The following is an 18234-nucleotide window of genomic DNA, read 5'->3' on the forward strand; positions in this document are numbered from 1 at the left end:
GGGCCCTACGCTGGTTCCTACGCCGGGCCCGGGCGCGGGCCCGAACCTGGGCCTGAACCTGGGCCCCGGCGCGGGCCCGGCGAGTGCATGTCCCTTCCGGGAAAATTAAACAAGAAAAACCCACCTTGAGAACGGGGTGGGGGACTCGGGCGTGGGGGGTTTTCCAGAAAGCTTTTGCGTCAGGCCGTGTGAGCTCGCAGGACTGGGGAGAAGGGAGCAGGGATGGCCCCTCTGCGTTCTCCTCCCGACTCTTCCGAACTGCTGGCCCAGGACCTGCAAACCCATCTGCCTAGATCCAGCCCCTCACCTCGGCGCCACCTGCTGACCCCAGAGTGTTTTTAAAGTCTCTACCTGGCAAAATAAATATTTCCCCCCTATACCCCTTTGAGAAGATAACATTTTTCCTCCTTTCCCAAGTTTCACTTTGTCCAGGCGGAATAATTTATTACAGGTTGATTTTTTTTTTTGAGGGATTTTTGCTGTAGTGCGTGCGTACTCGCTGGAGAGACAGAAAGAGACGCAGAGACAGGGAGAAATCGCCAGGACGGGTGGCCGCGCTGCAGTCCCTCTGCATTCCCCCCTCGGGGTCTGGGCACGCTTGCACACACACGCGGCATGAGTTTTGACCCAGTGAGTCCAGGACTAGAACGGGGTTGACTCCGTGGGAGTCCAGCGAGGGAACCAGTATGCCCCCTCTGGTTCCTACAGTCGGAATGACTTGGGAGTGAGGCTTCAGTGGTGCACAATGAATGTCTCCTGTCCAGTTTCCCAGAGGCCTTCAGCATGCGCTCTTGAGGGAGGCAGGGTGAGTGTGAGTGAGCTCCCCCCGGAGTGCGGTCATGCGGCCACCCGTGTTCTCCGTCCCAGTAGGACTGGGGTGCACACACGGACAGCTGGCATGTTTTCCAGTCCCAAGGGCTGGGGTTTGTCCCACTGCCGCCTTGTGCAATCTGGCTCCCTTAAGGAGCTACGAGGCCGCAGGGGTTTCTAAGATTTTACTGAATAAGCCTTTTTCATTCTGACCCGACAGCTGCCTTTAATTATTAAAATATGTTACGCTCCTGGGACCAGGTGGCATGGTGGCTAAGGCACTGGACCCCCAGTGGTCAGCCATGGTTCGAGTCCCAGACCCCACAGCTTGGAAATCATGCCATGCTTGTGTGCGTGTGTGCCCAAGATCCCAGGAGGGGAATGGAGAAGGGATTGAGGCGTGGCCGTCCCCTGGGGGGTGACTTCTCACTTTCTCTCTGTCTCTCTTAGTGCAAACACCCTTTGGCCAGTACTTAATTTTAAAAAATGTGTATGTGACAGTTAACATGTTAATAAAGTTTGTTTGTTTGTTTTCTAGTTATGAAAAACCTCCTCCTGGGCTCATCAAGGTCAGTGTGAAGTTTTATTTATTTGTTTATTTATTTATTTTTTGAGAGGTTTTTGCTGTAGGGCACGTGCACTCCCCAGAAAGACAGAGAGAGACAGAAAGCGAGAAATCACCCCCCCCCCGGGGGGATGGCCATGCTGAAATCCCTTCTCCATTCTCTCGAGATCTTGGGCACGCACGCACACCTGGCGTGAGTTTAAGCCACCAGGTCCGGGACTCGAACCGCAGTCGACTACATGGGAGTCCAGCGACATAGCCACTACGCTAACTGCTGGTCCCCACACACCATCTTTATTATTCTAGAAAACTGCCTGCTTTAACATGCATGCCATAACCCAGTCCATGAATTCCGAGACGTGGAAACCTGTCTTTGGGTCTTAGAATCTAACCTGTCAGGATTAGAGCTCACAAGACGTGCCTTACGAAGGACCGACGGGTTTTCGCTGCCAGAGAGGGAACGCACCTTCCCACCAGGGCCAGACCTGAAGGGGCGCAGAATGCAGAGAGCACCTGTACCCCTCGCGTGCGTGCTCACACCACTGTCCCTTCGTCAGGCGTGCACACGAGCCCGGTGTACTTTTCAGTCCGCCGTGTGGGTCCGGCTCCCTTACCCACGCGCTGCAGGGCGGCCATGGCTTGGTCCTGGTGTGTTTATTTGCTGCTTTCTGCCCAGAGTGACTTTTCGTTCTCGTTCTTGACGGGTAATTGAGGATGGCAGTGGCACCCACGCCAGAGCCGGGGCGGGGGTCCCTGTGCTTTCCTGCCGCATCGTTTACACGTCGCCCCTTTACTTAGGAGGACGAGACGAAGCCAGAGGACTGCATACCGGACGTGCCCGGCAACGAGCATGCGAGGGAGTTCCTGGCCCATGCGCCGACGAAGGGGCTGTGGATGCCGCTGGGGAAGGAGGTCAAGGTCATGCAGTGTGAGTGGGGGGACCGCTGGCCCAGCACCTGCAGGGCACCCCGGTTTACGTAGTGCGCCCTGTCCTCTACTGGTCCCCGCCGCCCTCTCACAGCCGGGGCATGCCCTCCGTCTCCCAGGTGAGAAGGCGGAGCCGCCCTGGTGTGCTGTCTGCTGCCAGTGGCGTGTGCACTCCCAGCGTTCCGTGTGCTAGGTTGGTGAGACGTGACGAGGGTGGGAGCTTCGCCCATCATGGTGTGTAGAGGCGGGGCCTTTGTGAGATGGTCTGCATCAGTGTGGGCCCCCAGTGTGTCCTGGTGGGCTTCCAGGAGGAGGGGGACGGCCACGTCCTGCTCTGGGTGGTCTCCCGTCCGATGTCAGCAGCCTGGAGACCCTCTCCAGAGGCCAGCGCCGCACTCTGGGACTTCTCAGCATCCGAAACTGGTCTTGGGGCCAGAGCTTGTGTGCTGGTTAAGTCATTGCATCCCACATGGCAGACTCTGGTTCAAGTCCCGGACCCAGCAGTTTGAATAACACTCGTGTGTGTGGGGGTGTGCTCAAAATCCTGAGAGGACCATGGAGGAGAAGGGATGGTGGCGTGGCCATCCCCCCCGGGGCACGATTTCTCACTTTCTCTGTCTCTGTGTCTCTCGTTCTACTGACCACACATGCCCTATGGCAGAAATCGAGGGGAAAATGCTCTGCTGGGACAGACAATCCCCTATTCCCTTTTTTAAAGAGAGATTTTTGCTGTAGGGTGTGTGTGCTCCCCTGAGAGAGACAAAAGGCAAGAAACCGCCCCTCGGGGATGGCCATGCCCAGTCCCTTCTCCTGGGCACGCGTTCATACGTGTCCAGCTGAGTTTTAAGCCGCCGCGTCTAGGACTAGAACCGTGGTCGACTACGCGGGAGTCCAGTGACGTAAGCCTTAGGCCATCTGCTGTCCCTCCCCTGCTCTTCCGTCCCCAGTTCGGGTGTGTTCACAGCGCAGTGGTTGACAGACGGCCAGGGAAGAGCATCCACGCTGCCTCTGGTCTTGCTCGGGGTCCACAGAAGGGTGCGGCACGTGGGCAGGTCTCTGTCTTGCCTCCCCAGCTCCTGGGTCCCTGCTGTTTTATCCGTGTCCCCCAGGAGAGCCCCAACCAGCCAGAGGGCGGATGTGGAGGCGAGAGCCCTCCATGCACGTCCCCTCCTCACTAGAGCAGCCACACATTTGGGGCGGAGAACGCTGCCTGAGCCCGTGTTGCCCAGCGGGAGTGGTGGCGCTGGTTACACCGCTGCGGCAGGCCGGGGCCACACATGCTGCCCGGGTTCGTCCTGACGCACCCTGAAAGCGGGCATGGTGGCACGTGCTGCTCACACGCCCAGCTCCTCGGAAGGTCGTGGCGGGAGTGCAGGTTCCCCTCCAGCCTGGGCAGCGTTGAGAGCTGTCAGAGCCAGGCATGCTCCGATCGTCCCAACTCCTTGGGGGCTGAAGCAGGGAGATCGCAGCATAGCGGGGACACGGGTAAAGCTGTTTTGGTTGGGGTTTTTCAAGTTTGTTGACATTTATTGATCTGCAGGGTGTCAGCACACTGCCGTCCTGCCCCCCGGCCAGCCAGGAGTGAGGGTGCACACAGCCCCCCGCAGCTCAGGTTTACCAGGAGCCAGGTCTGGCCTCCGCGTGCACCAGTGTCACGCTGGGGCAGCTGTCGTGGGGGCCCCTGCAGCGTGGACTGTAGTTGGTTTGTGTGTGTGCATGTGTGTGTTTATAGGCTTTTGCTAAAGGGCGCATGTACTCACTGGACAGACAGAAAGCAAGAATTCACCCCCCGGGGGTTGCCATGCTGCGATCCCTTCTCCTCCTTTCTCCTCTTGGAATTTTGGCACACACACAAGCACCCCATGTGAGTTTAAGCCCCCAGGTCTGGGACTCAACCCGCGGTCAACCACATGGGAGTCCGGCGACAGCCGTTACACCCACTGCTGGTCCCCACGTTTTTATTTTCTCTGATTCATTTTGACAGCTAACATAATCCTTTCTCTCCTAAGGCCAACATCTGGAGCTGTGGCACTGTTCTGTGTGGCCACCTCCTTCTGACCCGCGCTGCGGGCCTGGGACTCGGAGTGCCCTCCCTGTCAGTTCCCGGCTGTTGCTGTTGTGTCTTTGGTAACCGTCAGACGAGCGTCAGAGAGTGCTCCGTGTAGTGCCCGCCCTCTGAAGTCTGCCTCGTTAGCTTAGCGGTCGGTCAGTAACCGCTTAGCGATGTCCTCACACGCCTTGATCTAGAAGGGTTATTATTCTTCCTAAGTGGTTGGGGGCACCGTCAACAGACTATCATGACGTGATCCATGTTCTCACCCAGCCCTCCTAACCAGCCAGGGTCCTGGCGTGCACACCAGGCGAGGCCAGGCAGACCTTCGGTCAGGCCCAAACCTGCAGCCCCCAGGTGGATCCGGCCTCCCCCGAGTGCTGCGTCTCCACTGCACTACCAGGCCGGGGTGCAGCGGCTTCAAGCCCGTGTGGCCGTCTTGGATGGCTGTAAGATGCTGTTTTCACGACTGTTCGGGGGCCAGTGCTGTTACGTAGTGGCACAGGGAGCCAGATCCCACATGGCTAGTCACGTCTCACATCCCAGCCCCAGTAGCTCGCGCGACATGCCAGCTCCACGACTGTGGCAGGGGAGGACGGCTGTCATGGCCACATCCATCGGGGGTACTTTCTCTCCCCCTCTGTCTCTCTGTCTCTGTCAAGGACACACACCTCTGAAAATTAAAAGGAAATGTGGAAGACTGTCAGTACCGGGGAGATAGGGTTAGCATAGAGCCATAGAAAATGCCGGGAGCCAGGCCAGGTCAGGGTACAGTGGAGACACATCTGGGCTCACGTGGGAGGCGTCCCGGGTTGCAGCCAGGGCCTCGCTGAGCATGCTGGTGTGTGAATGCATGCTGGCGACCCAGGCCAGCTGAGGTCAGGGTATGTTCCAGTGTTGGGGGCTGCTCCCAAGAAATGAATAAATGAACAAACAAAAATTACATAAAGGACAAAAAATTTCTGCTGCTCTCACTCATGTTCTGTAGGATTTGGTGGTGTTTTTTAATTATATAAAAAGAATACTGAACGAATTCTGTAAGACCTTGGTTACCAAGGTTTCTTAAAACTTAATTTGGGAACTTTCAACTGTTGGTATTACTTTTCGAGAGAAATTTTTTTTTTTTTAAGAATTATTTTTTTACTTAACTTTATTTGTTTATTTTAATTTGACCAGAGTGAGAGATAAATAAAGAGAGAAAGTGAGAAAGCAAGCTGTCCGATCCGGGATTCCAACCACAGTCAGCCATGTGGGAGTCCAGCACCCTTAACTGTCACACCAGCTGCCAGCCTAGAGAAACTGGTCTTTGGAGATTGTTTCTTGGCCACCCTTTGATGTTAAAAGAGACATGTGTTTTAGGGTATGTGTGCTCGCCAGGGACACGGAGAGAGGGAGTGAGAAATTACCCCACGGGGGGGGGGGTGTGTTTTAGGGTATGTGTGCTCGCCAGAGACACGGAGAGAGGGAATGAGAAATTACCCCACGGGGGCGGGGGCACATCCCCTTCTCCTTCTCCTCCAATCCTCCTCTTGGATTTCGAGCACACACATAGACATGCCCGGCCTGAATTTCAAGCCAGCGGCTCTGGTACTCGAACCGTGGTCACCCACATGGAAATCCAGTGCCTTACCCACCACGCACCTGCCAGCCTTCTTGGCCATGCTTGAGGTTCCTGTCCGTGTATCCCTTGCTGCCATCCCAGGACTCTCAGGAAGAGAACAAAGGCAGAAGCGGGCTCCATCTGCCGTCCTCGCCCAGAGCTTGCCAGAGGGCATGTGCACTGACCGAGGGGCCCGCCGTGAGAAGGGAGTGGGCAGTCCCTTGTCCTCCGTCTCCCCGTTCACCGAGGGAGGCTGTGCCACACACGTGCCAGTGTGCTCAAGCCACAGGGTCCGAGGCTTGAACCTGGAGTCTGCACGCGGGATCCAGTCCCCCTAACCACCCCATCACAGGCTGACCCTACAACTTTTTTAACGAAAAAAAGCTCGAAAAGCACTGTTTTTTTAGCTGAGGTTAGTTATAATTCCATTTCACATTTCTCACACGAGGCACGTGTGCATGCATGCCCATTATCCCAAGAGGAGAAGGGGGTGGGGCATGGCCGCCCCCCGGGGGGTCGATCTCTCACTTTCTGTCTGTCTCTCGGCAAGCGCCCACACCCTGTAGCAAACGTCTCTCTAAAGATGGTTTCCTCTGTACATCTACATGCCCGTCTGTGTTGCGTGGCATCTGGCCTTACGGCCAGCCAGTTTGAAGTCACGTAGACCTCGTCCCCCGCTGTTAAATGGCACAGGGACAGCTCAGTGGCCATCAGTAGACTCTCCAACTTTTTGTTCCCCGTGGTCTTCTGCCGCCAATCCTCCAAAATAAGAAGGGCCAGCCAAACGGCACAGTGGTGTAGGCGGCCGGGTCCACACAGCCGGCTGCAGTGTTGCAGTCCTGGGGGGCATGTGTGTGCGTGGCGACCCCCCAGGGAGTGCTGTCTTGCTTTCTCTCTGTCTCTGTCACTGCTGAGAGCACGCGCCCTATGGCAGGTTTCTGTTGTTTTTTTAACAAACTGAAAATAATAATAATAAATAAAAAGGGAGCCTTCCTATTTCCCGTCACTGCTGGCGTGCAGCGGAACTGGCCGATCACACCTGTAATCCCTCTTCGTGCTTCCTGACGTGGTTGAAGTTGCTCAGGTCTCCCACGCAGGGTTTGACTGTGGCCTGCCCTGCCATACAGTTCCTGACTGGCCTCAAGTCCGATGGTTCTGAGAGCCTGAGAGCAGTGCCAGGACCTTACACATCCCTCCCCGGTCCCAGTGCCTGGTGCCAGGCCCATAGTCTCCGGATCCCCGAAGACGTGTGTTTCCCTTGTTGCCTTGGAAACGCACGTGCATGCTCCTCAGTGTCGCCTCCTTGTCCCTCATCAGGGTCTTCTGCTGTTTCTGATGACAAACCTCCCATGGGACAGGTTCCTGTCCTGCTGGTAAGGGTCTGCTCGGACTCCGAGATGCTAACGTTTAAGAGAACTTGGCATGGTCCATGTGAAGGTGAGGAATTTGAACCGCGGTCAGCTCTGGAGCTGAGGAAGAAAGTTGGTCTAGGGCCAGATGGATAAAAGGAAGCCAGCCACTGAGGCCAGCGGTGGCCCGGAGGTTAAGGTGACTGGACCCTGCACAACCAGCTGCACGGCTTGAGTCCTGGACCTGGTGGCATGGGAAGTTCTGTCACGTGTGTGTGCACACGTGCCTGGGGTCCTGGGAGAATGCAGCAGGGATTGTGGCCTAGCAGCCGTCCCCGGGGAGCGGCTTCTCACTTTGTCTCTCTGGCTGTTTGTCTCCAGTGAGCACACACACACCCTATGGCAGATTACCAAAAAGGGGGAAAAAAAAACTCAAACCATTCAACGAATATCAAAGATTGACTCTGAAAAGTATACGGAGACACACTAAAATAAAATTCACCTTTTGCAGAGCCTTTGCATTGGGTTGGTGATGGGACATTCGCTCCTAAAACTACAGGCTTACAGGACGCTTGGGAGAGCAGTGAGTCCGCCTGTGTTCTCTGAAATCTTCGTGGCTCACACGGGGATGGCATTTCCTTTAGAGTCGGCATTTACCGAAGAAAAGTTTGAATGTGACGTACTGATTCTTTATCTCAGTAGGATCAGACTGTGTTACCTCACAGAAATATTTCCCGTTTCCTTTGTAGGTTGGCGTTGCAAACGTTATGGTCACCGAACCGGCGACAAAGAATGCCCTTTCTTTATCAAAGGCAACCAAAAGTTAGAGCAGTTCAGAGTAGTAAGTAAAACCACGCAGTGTCGATTTACCTCGGTCAGAGATGGCGAGCGTCAGGGCGTCCGCAGACCCGGGGACTGCGTGTTCGCGCGAGTGCTCTCCTGAGACCTGCTGGCCGGAGTGTCTGCACCAGCTGCACCCTGTTAAGTCACACTGCGGGCACACTGGCTCTTTCAGAAGCCGCCTGGTCAGTAAAGCAGTCCTCACGCAGCTTGGAGGCCATGCTACGGTTTGGAAGCAGCATTGGCGTGGGATCAGCCAGCAGTCGCTGCCCACAGGTTTTTGTTCACTGTTCGGTATCTGTGTGGGTATACCAGCTACAGTGCCGTCGCGCTGGCCAACGGACATCTGCATTTCTAACATTCAGGTTTTCCTTTTTTATTTAATAACCTGACAAAAACTGGGCTGGCCCCACAGCCATGTGGTTAAGGGAGCTCGAACCCGTGGGGTCGGCCACAGTTGAGTCCTGGCCCTGCCCCCCAAGCATGTGCACGCATGCCCTAGGGAGGGTGGCCACGCCACAGTCCCTCCTCCATTCTCGTTGGGAGTCTGTGCACACACTCACGGCCAGCATGGTGTTCAGGCCACAGGTCCAGTACTAGCACGAGCCATGCAGTGAGCCACGTAAATCCGTCTGCCGTAACCGCCATGCCACCTGCTAGCCCAGATCTCAGAAACTTAAACAGACTCATTTTTAAAATTTTGCCAGAGGGTACGTACCCTCACAGGGAGAGACAGAGAAATTGGGGGGGCAGGGGGTGAATAAAGCACCCTAACAGCATGTGGGCCCATACTCCATTTCTCCACCTTGTTGGGGTATTTTTGTTCATTTTTTTTGTTTTTTGGATTTTTTTTTTTTTTTAAACTTGGAAATCCAACTTCCAGGCCAACCCAAAGGCTAGTGGCTGAGGGACCTGGATTCCACATGTCTGATGGCTGCTCGAGTCCCGGTCCTGGCAGCATGGAAAACATGCTACGTGTACATGCATGCCACAGATCCCACAGGGCAGAGATCCGGACGAGGCAGTGCACCCGCTGGGGTGCGCTACTACAGGGTTTACTTTTAAACATTCTTGCTAGAGAGCGTGTGCAGTCATCAGCAGAGACGTGAGGGGCAGTGGGGAGGGAGGACGCTCTCCCCTTCCTGGGGGATGGCCACCACGGTCCCTTCTCTGTGCTCCTCTCATGATGTGGGGCACACGCACGTACATACCTAGCATGTTTTTCAAGTTGCAAGGCCCGGGACTTGAACCATACAGTCGGCCCTGTTGAATTCAGCAGTCTTAACCACCACTCCGTCAGGTGTCCCCAGGGCATGCTACTTACATAGTTAGAAAGGAAACTAAAGTAGGGCCAACAGATGGCATAATAGTTATGTCGTTGGACTCCCACGTAGTCAACCAGGGTTCAAGTCCCAGACCCAGTGGCCTGAAACACAGGCTGGGCACGTGTGCATGCATGCCCAAAATCCCAAGAGGAGAAGGGACTTGGGCATGGCTATCCCCTGGAGGGTGATTTCTCACTCTCTCTCTTTCCGATTTCTAAAGTAAACCAATTCCCCAAAAAAAAAAAAAAAAAAAAAAAAAAAAAAAGAATTAATGTATAAGAAACAGTTTAATGGACCAGCAGTTAGCGTAAAGGCTGTCACGGGACTCCCATGCAGTCAACCACGGTTCAAGTCTCGGACCCGATGTCTTAAACTCACGCCAGGCGCATGTGCGTGCGTGCCCAAGATCCTGAGAGGAGAAAGGAGGAAAAGGGATTGCGGTATGGCCATCCCTCCGGGGGTGATTTCTCTCTTTCTGTCTTTCTGTCTCTCTCTCTTTCTGGCAAGTGCACGCACCCTATAGCAAAAACCTCTCCAAAATAAAAGAAAAGAAGCAGTTGAATTGTCCATACCAGTATACAGTGGAATTGAATATTTAATATATTACAATTTTTCCTAAATTATAAATGACTCAAATAAGTGCATCGAATATTCATAGAATTAATCCTGGCTGGTAAAATAATACATGTTCTAATTTAAGTTATTTTGTATTTGAAGTTTCTGTGGTAAACATATACAGTCGTCCCTTAGTGTCCAGAGTATGTGATCCCAGGAGGACCTCTTGCCATAGGTGTGAACATTGTGGGCACTCACATCCCTTCTCTGAAATGCTGTGCACAGCCTTTACATATGTTCAGTCCTCTGTAGATTACTCCCCCTCCTAGCACAGGGTAAACCCTTCCCATGCTGTTGTCACTCTGGCACTGAGAGAGAATGGCAGGGCAATTCTCCAAAGGCATACACGCTTCTCAGAGACAGGCAGCAGGAGGGGGTAGCCCTGTGTGGCCAGTGCCTTTCTGTCTCTTCCGCTGGGTCTGAGGCATGTATGCACACACACCCGCTGTGTTTCTCAGGCTGTCAGGCCCTGGACTCGAACCGTGTGCGCAGTCAGCAGTGTGGGATCCGGATCTTTTACCCAGTAGTCCCCAGGGCCAGCCCACCTTTCTTACTAAGCGAAGCGACGACTTCACGGGAATTTTCATCACTGTGCTTACTCTTGGCTTCCTTCCAGAGTAGGTTTTTCAGCAAGGAGTTGGGTGGTATTTTTTCAGACATTATAAGAGTCTAAGCGAAACGACGACTTCACGGGAATTTTCATCAATCTTGGCTTCCTTCCAGAGTAGGTTTTTCAGCAAGGAGTTGGGTGGTATTTTTTCAGACATTATAAGAGTATATAACATGTTTTTGTGAACTTATGAAGGACTGTGCTTACATACCATTTTGGTTTTTGTTCTTTTCTTTTTTATTTTACTTATTTATTTTTAGAGGTTTTTGCTATAGGGGGCGTGCACTCCCAAGAGAGACAGAGAGACAGAAAGCGGGAAATCATCACGCCCCCACCCCCCAGGGGCATGGCCACACTGCAATTCCTTCTCCTCCATTCTCCTCTCGGGATCTTGGGCGCCCAAGCACACCTGCCCGGCATGAGGTTAAGCCACCGGGTCCGGGACTCGAACCACAGTCGACCACATGGGAGTCCAGCGACATAGCCATTACGCCAACTGCTGGTCCCGTGCTTACATATCATTTTGCAAAACTCATTTGTCGCTTGTTTTGCTTACTACTATCTCTTGGTCACTTATCCACATAGAATAAAAAATTATTCAATATTTCTAAGCTTGAGTACTGTTTCAGAGTATGTCTTTGCCACAGCGAAGGCAGTTTTCCTCGTGAAGAATATTTGGTTTCTGTATTTCCGTATTGGAAAGTCCTTTCTGTGGCATTACTGAGACAGTGATGTGACCCCTTACAGGGATTAGAACATGGGAAATATAAAGGTACAGCACACATTCGAAAGCAAACCTGGTTGCGGTAACGTAGGAGTTTTGGTCTTAGCCAGAAGTCCACGAAGTCTAACCAAACCTGAACCTCCTCTGATCCTCAAGGCTCATGAAGATCCCATGTATGACATCATACGAGAGAACAGAAGACATGAAAAGGATATGAGGTGAGGTCATCCTTCTGATAACAGATTCCCCTCACAGTCTGAAATTATTTTAAAGTTGGAAACAACCACTCTAGTGTTAGAGAGGTTTAATAAACACGATACTTTAGAAATTGTAAGCCATTTTAAAGAACAAGAAAATGAAATGTATTTTCTAAAACGGAACGTGGTGCTTTAATTCTCAAGTATTTGGAGGCTGGGAGTCCTCGCCGAAAAGGCCAGTGAGGGAGAATTAGCAGGCCGGCCTCCCCAGCGGAGGTTAGAGTGAGGCAGTGGGCTCGCTCCCTCCCACTCAGGCCCGAACTCGAGCTGATGTTGGTGGCCCGTGTTTTGCTGTCCACTTGCACTGTACAGTTGACTCTTCTTTATTTTCTCCGATGACATTAAGGATCTGAACGTTTGCTAGAAATTATTTTTAGACATGATTAGAGAGAGTGAAAAAACGGAGGTTTGTTTTTTGTTCGTGTTTTTTCAGTCGGTTGCATTGAATCATAATTGTTGTGGAAGTATTGGGTCTTTGGAAAAGTCGTGTGCTTTTGCATAGATAAACAGAACCCACCTCATGACTTTCCCGATGGCCCAATAGACTATATTTAGGACAATGAGAGAATATAAGATGTCTTGAACCCTGGTTACAGTCCTGTCAAGTAGTCATTCATGTCAAACAGCTAAAAATTAAAATTGTCTTTAGTGAGGTGGTTATTTTTGAAATTATCCCTTCAGTGCTACTTTAAGTTAGAATTTTGTCTAAAAATGTCTTCAGTTAAAAGTCAGTCCTTTGACCTTACATGTTTAGGATACAGCAATTAAAACAGTTACTGGAAGATTCCACCTCAGAGGACGATGGGAGCAGCTCCAGTTCCTCGGAGTGTAAAGAGAAGCACAAGAAAAAGAAGAAAGAAAAGCATAAGAAAAGGAGGAAAGAAAAGAAGAAGAAGAAAAAGAAGAAGAAAGTGAAGAACAAGTCTTCCAAGTCTCAGAGTTCAGACTCGGAGTGACGGGGACTTCCCTTGTGGGGTGTTGTCTTCAAAGTCAAGTATCGTGGCCAAAGAACGGGAGGGTGCAGCTGGAGAGTAACAGGACAGGGGACCGAGAGGAGTAGGGTTGGCCTCACGGCTGTGACCCTCCCTGCTTCTAGTGAAGACGACCCTCGGGAGAGGGACTTCTCTCTGCAGGTGCTAGCTCTGGGTGGGGTCTGGTTTCCGGCAGGAAAGCGTTCAGTGCCCTCCCTGCTGATCAGAGTGGACCCTCTGCAGTGCGCCTGCGTCTGTGACTGCGTGGTGGCAGAGGGGGAACCTGAGAACGCTCCTGCAGGCCCTGCTGTAGCCTTTGCACTCACAGTGGGGAGACTCGGTTCCCGTAGGCTTCATGCTTAACTCTCCTCTGTTGTTGAGCATAAGAAAAGCTCGTGGGGCCAGCAGCTGGCGTAATGGCTACGTCGCTGGACTCCCATGTAGTTCACCGCAGTTCGAGTCCTGGACCCGGTGGTTTAAACTCACACCGGGCGCATGTGCATGTGTGCCCAAGACCCTGAGAGGAGAATGGAGGAGAAGGGATTGTGGTATGGCCATCCCCCCTTCCCCCGGGCGTGATTCCTCACTTTCTGTCTCTCTGTCTCTGTTTTTCTGGCGAGGGCATGCTCCCTATAGCTAAAACCTCTCCAAAAAAAGAAAAGAAAAGAAAAGAAAAGCTCACTACTTTTTTCAATATGTGTATACTTATAGGTGATACACGCACATGGTCCAGGTGGTTTTAGTAATGAAAACTCTGCCCTTCTCAGTTCCCTTCCCTAATACCTACCATTGTTACCAAGTTCTTGTGAAGTCTTCCAGAATATCAACAACATCGAAAGACAGATTTGTTTTGTCTGTACAACGGCTATACACGTTGATCTATACAACATTTCATTTTAATTGTAATGGCATAAAACTATTTCCATAGCAAATACATTGGCTTTCTTGCCAATAGAAAGGTCTGTGTTTAGACTTCCCTGACGTGGTTTCCGGTGTGGGAAGTGTTCCTGTGACCGCAGTGGGAGCTCTATTTTGCACTTCACCTGCCTGGCTTTACTGCCCAATTCCCAAGGCTTTCCTGGGGAACCGACTCAGAAATACCTGGAGAAATACTTTGAGGTGGTGCCATGCTGGTCCACGCCCCATGCCCAGAACACACTGCTCACTTCTTTCTCCTGCTGCCCTGAGCAGGGCCTGCTGTGCTGGCGCTCACCAGACTGGGCCACCGTGGAGGCTGCACCACAGACGGGTAGTTCCTGCGGCTGCAGGAGAGACGCTGTGGAGCCCGAGTGGAGCTGGGCCGGTCACAGGCGAGTGTGCCCCCGTGTCCAGCAGTTAAGTTGCTGCTCACAGCGCTCGGTCGGGGTCCAAGAAAGACTCATTTCCCCCTCTTTATAGAATAGCAGTTCAGGGGAGCCAGCAGGTGGCATGGTGGTTAAGGGCGCTGGACTCCCACATGGTTGACCGTGGTTCGAGTCCTGGGGCTGATCTCTTGCTTTCTCTCTCTCTCTCCCTCTGTCCTTCTCTGGTCAAGTTAAGAAATAAATAAACTAATTCTTAAAAACAGAAAAAGCAGTTCAGGCCCAGTTGGGACCTCTCTAACTCTCAGTAGATCTGGGGGTAGTTCTTCAGGATCCGTCCAGACTGGAGTGGCCTGGACTTGGTGTTTGTGAAGACCACAAGGCCAGTTTCAGCCGTGTCTCCCACGTACCCTTGTCACCCTTGGGGCACACAGCACAGGTCACGCGTCCCCGACGGTCGCCAACCATATGCCTCGGAGTTTGCCACCCAGCTCTGCTCTGCTCCCGGGGCTGGGACTCCCTGCTCCGTTACCGATAATGGTGTTCTGGGAGAATAAAATCTGCCTCTGATTTTCTAAACCTTGGGGGCTCAAGACCAGCTGGAATCCTTGGAAAAGTATGAAGTCCAGGGCCAAGGTGTGGGTACGGCGTCCGGGTCCCTCATCGCCGAGTTGTGTGGTCGGGTCCTGCATTGGTGGCTTGAGAAACACCAGGTGCGTGTGCAGGCGTGCCCGCGTCCCGGCAGGTAAGACGAAGGGGAAGGGACTGGCATGGCCATCACCCTGAGGGGCGTGCCCTCACTCCTCTCGCTCTGTGCCTGATAGCAGAGTAAACAGCTTTCAGTCCTCTACTCGGAAACGTCAGGAGCCCATGACTAACCTGGTGTGGGCCTGGTAATTCAGCTGTAATTGTGAACAAGACCTTGATGGTGCTGATGGGGTGGGCTGGGGCCAGCCTTGGAGAACTCTTGGGGAACTTCCTCCACTCCTGCTTTAATCAGAGCCCAGGCCCGCCCTCCCTGCTGCCTTCGCCGTTAGTGGCTGTCCTGTCCCCTTGCTCTGGTCCTGTCTTCTACTTTTGACCCAGACCCTGGAGCCCATCTCTCCTGGCCCGTGGTCCTTTGGCTTAACATTTGCAGAAGCATGTGTCCAACCAAAATCATCTTCCTTTTCCCTTAAACTCAGAGTGCTGGAGCCAGACCGCCCTGCCGTGTAGACCAGTGCTGCAGTGTGGACTGAGCCCCTACTCCCCTGCTCAGACTTCCCTCATCCTCACATCTCCAGATTCCGTATTCCCCTCCTACTGAGGAAGGCTGTGTAAGCCCCAAGACTCCTCATTCAGAAGTCCCACCAACACATCCTCGTGCCCACAGTGGCCCCAGAACGCACTTTCTCATGACACGGCGCTGGTGATAGGGCGGCTCTTACTCCTGTGACCAGATTATGTCACGAGCAGAGAAGAGAAACAATCTAATTCCCAGAGCTCTTTAAAAACGGAGTTTGCAGGGGTCAGCATGTGGTATAGTGGTTAAGGCACTGAACTCCCACATGCCGGACTACAGTTTTAGTCTAGAACCTGGTGGCTTGAAATTCACACCAGTTGAGATCAGCAGCTGGTGTAATGGCTGCACAGTTTTAGTCCCGAACCTGGTGGCTTGAAATTCACGCCAGTTGAGATCAGCAGCTGGTGTAATGGCTATGTGGCTGGACTCCCATGTAGTCGACTGTGCGTTCGAGTCCCGGACCTGGTGGCTTAAACTCACACCGGGTGCGGGTACGTGCGTACCCAAGGTCCCGAGAGAATGGAGAAGGGGTTGCGGCATGGCCATCCCCCTTGGGGGGTGATTTCTCACTTTCTGGTGAGCGCACACCCTATAGTAAAAACGTCTCCAAAAAACAAAAGAAATTCATGACAGGTGCATGTATGTGTGTGCCCAAAATCCCAGGAGGAGAAGGGATTGTGGCATGGCCATCTACCCTGGATGGCTATCTCCCCTAGGGGGTGGTTTTTCACTTTTACTGTCTGTCTCCAGTGATTACACGCGCCCTGTGGGGGGGGGGAACCTTCAGAGTTTTCTCTAGCTGATAATCAAAGATGAAATCCGAGAAATTCCCAGCTTGAATGACTTTATGTGCTTGCTGGCCCTAAAGATAAAAGTGAGGGCGCCACACGACAGGGAATGCAGCGGGTTGTAGTTAGAAGTCCGTAGCTAACAGCCAGCCAGGAAATTACCTCAGTCCTACAGCTGAAAGGAGGCACATTCTGTTCATCTCGGCACAAGTGTGGGTGCATATTCTCCCCCCAAATCCCCAGGTCAGAGCCCAGGCCTGCCGACACTTGGGTTTGGTCTCATGAGATCCTAAGCAAACACTGGCAGAGGGGGCTGGCAGGTGAAGTGGGGTTCAAGGCTCTGGACTCCCACGTGACCAACCATGGTTCGAGTTCTGGACCTGAAGCTTGCTTTCTCACTTCCCTTCTCTCTCTCTCTCATAAAATTAAAATAAGTAAACAAAGGACCAGCAGGTGGTGTGGTGGTAAAGGCACTAGACATTCCCATGTGACCGACCGTGGTTTGAGTATCGGACCTGATGGCTTGGTTTCTCACTCTCCCCCTCCCTTTCTGTGTCTCTCTGGTCAAATTTAAAAGAGAGAGAGAGTCCGGTAGAGTTTGCAGGCTCCTGACCTTTAGAACCGTGAGGTCATAAATTGTGGTTGTTTCAACCCTTTAAGTCGTACTTCGTTATGAAGTAAAAGAAAAGCAACACAGTGGTTTTTATCAGGTCTCCTTCATCTTGGGGAATCCTCCACTGAGCTCTGGACCCCCATCAGCCAGCAGCAGAGGCGGCGACAGGCAGAGGGCGAGGCGGCCTGCCCGTGCGCTGAGGGGCGAGCTGCTCACCTCTGTGCCTCCTTTCCTGACTGGCGTCTACCTCCCAGAGCTGGGATGACATGAAGTGTCTGACGCTGTGAAGACTTTAGAATGGTGCTTGCACGGTCCGCTTGCTGAGCAAATGCTCCCTACTGCTACAGCTGCCACCGCCAGTTCTGTCCTCCCTCGGGGTCTTCCTCTGTCATCCCACGTCAACTCATGTCTTCAAAACGCTTTACCTTTTTCTGCTACTCTCTTGACACCATCATTAAAAAAAAAATTTGTTTTAAACTGTTGGTACAAGCAGATAACATAATGGTTACATCGCTGAATTCCCACATAGTCAACAGCGGTTTGAGTCCCATACCCAGCAAGCACACGTGCGTGAGTGCCCAAAATCCCGAGAGGAGAATGGAGGAGAAGGGACTGTGACGTGGACACCCCCGAGGAATGATTTCTCACTCCTCTCCTCACTCCCCGTCTCTGGCACGTCTATGCTTTCCACAACAACAAAGTATTAAAATGATGAAAGTTGAGTTCTCATAAAACGTCCATGCTGTAAGTTAGAGGAGTCTGCTTACAATCATTGGATACAGCCTCCTAGGTCCTTATAAAACACATTACCAGGGGACCAACAGGCGGCACAGGAGTTAAGGTGCTGGACTCCAACGTGGCCCACAGGTTCAAGCCCTGGTTCTGGCAGCTTGAAAATCAAGCTAGGCGGGTCCGGCAGGTGGCGTGGTGGTTAAAGGTGCTGGACTCCCACATGGCTGACCGTGGTTCAAGTCCCAGACCTGGCAGCTTGCTCTTGCCTTTTTCTCTTCCCCTCTCTCTGATGTGACACTGAAGGCACAGATAATAAAAGAAAAATAAACATGTGCAACTACATCAAAGTAGAAATCTGTACAGGAAAGGAAACAACAGACAGGCAACAGCAGGGGAGGGTCTGCTACCAGGCACCCAGCGGCTGACACCCAAAGCATGCGAGGAGCCCCTACAATGCAATAGCGAGCAATCCACTGGAAATGAGCAACAGGAGAGAGGGCGTTTTTCCAGAGTGGCCAACAAGTATGTGAGAAGGTGCTCAGCATCGCCAACCACCAAGCAAGTGCAAACCAAGCCACGAGGGACCAACAGTTGCCATAATAGCTGTCGCTGGACTCCCATGTAGTCGACTGCGGTTCGAGTCCCAGACCCGGTGGCTTAATCTCACGCTGGGCACGTGTGCGTGCATGCTCAAGATCCCGAGAGGAGAATGAAGGAGAAGGGATTGTGGCATGGTCATCCCCCCTGGGGGGTGATTTCTCGTTGTCTTTCTCTTTCTGGTGAGTTGCACGCGCCCTATAACAAAAACCTCTTTAAAAAAAAAAAAAAAAAACAAAAAACTAAAAAACTTGCAGAATGCCACTGCTGGGGCCTTT

The 18234-nt window shown here is 52.6% G+C and overlaps 2 protein-coding genes across 3 annotated transcripts in view; one reads left to right on the forward strand and one right to left on the reverse strand.

Annotated features, from left to right (window-relative positions):
• BBS9 (Bardet-Biedl syndrome 9) overlaps positions 1 to 741 on the reverse strand; it is a 296326-nt gene extending 295585 nt beyond the window's left edge. For both annotated transcript variants that reach the window (XM_027766861.1, XM_027766860.1), the window contains exon 1: positions 125 to 741. The gene's annotated coding sequence lies outside the window, so the exon portion shown is untranslated. The remainder of the gene's footprint in view (positions 1 to 124) is intronic.
• A 607-nt stretch (positions 742 to 1348) lies between these two features.
• Positions 1349 to 13139, forward strand: RP9 (RP9 pre-mRNA splicing factor; the record flags this gene model as incomplete). Its single annotated transcript, XM_014582706.2, is given in 5 exon segments — positions 1349 to 1379; positions 2174 to 2303; positions 8051 to 8142; positions 11572 to 11633; positions 12427 to 13139. Coding segments are annotated over 5 exon segments (517 nt in total), but the record flags the coding sequence as incomplete, so codon positions are not given.
• Positions 13140 to 18234: the final 5095 nt, after the last annotated feature.

This window comes from Tupaia chinensis, unplaced genomic scaffold, assembly GCF_000334495.1.
Source record: "Tupaia chinensis unplaced genomic scaffold, TupChi_1.0 Scaffold143756_1, whole genome shotgun sequence".
Lineage (NCBI taxonomy): Eukaryota > Metazoa > Chordata > Mammalia > Scandentia > Tupaiidae > Tupaia > Tupaia belangeri.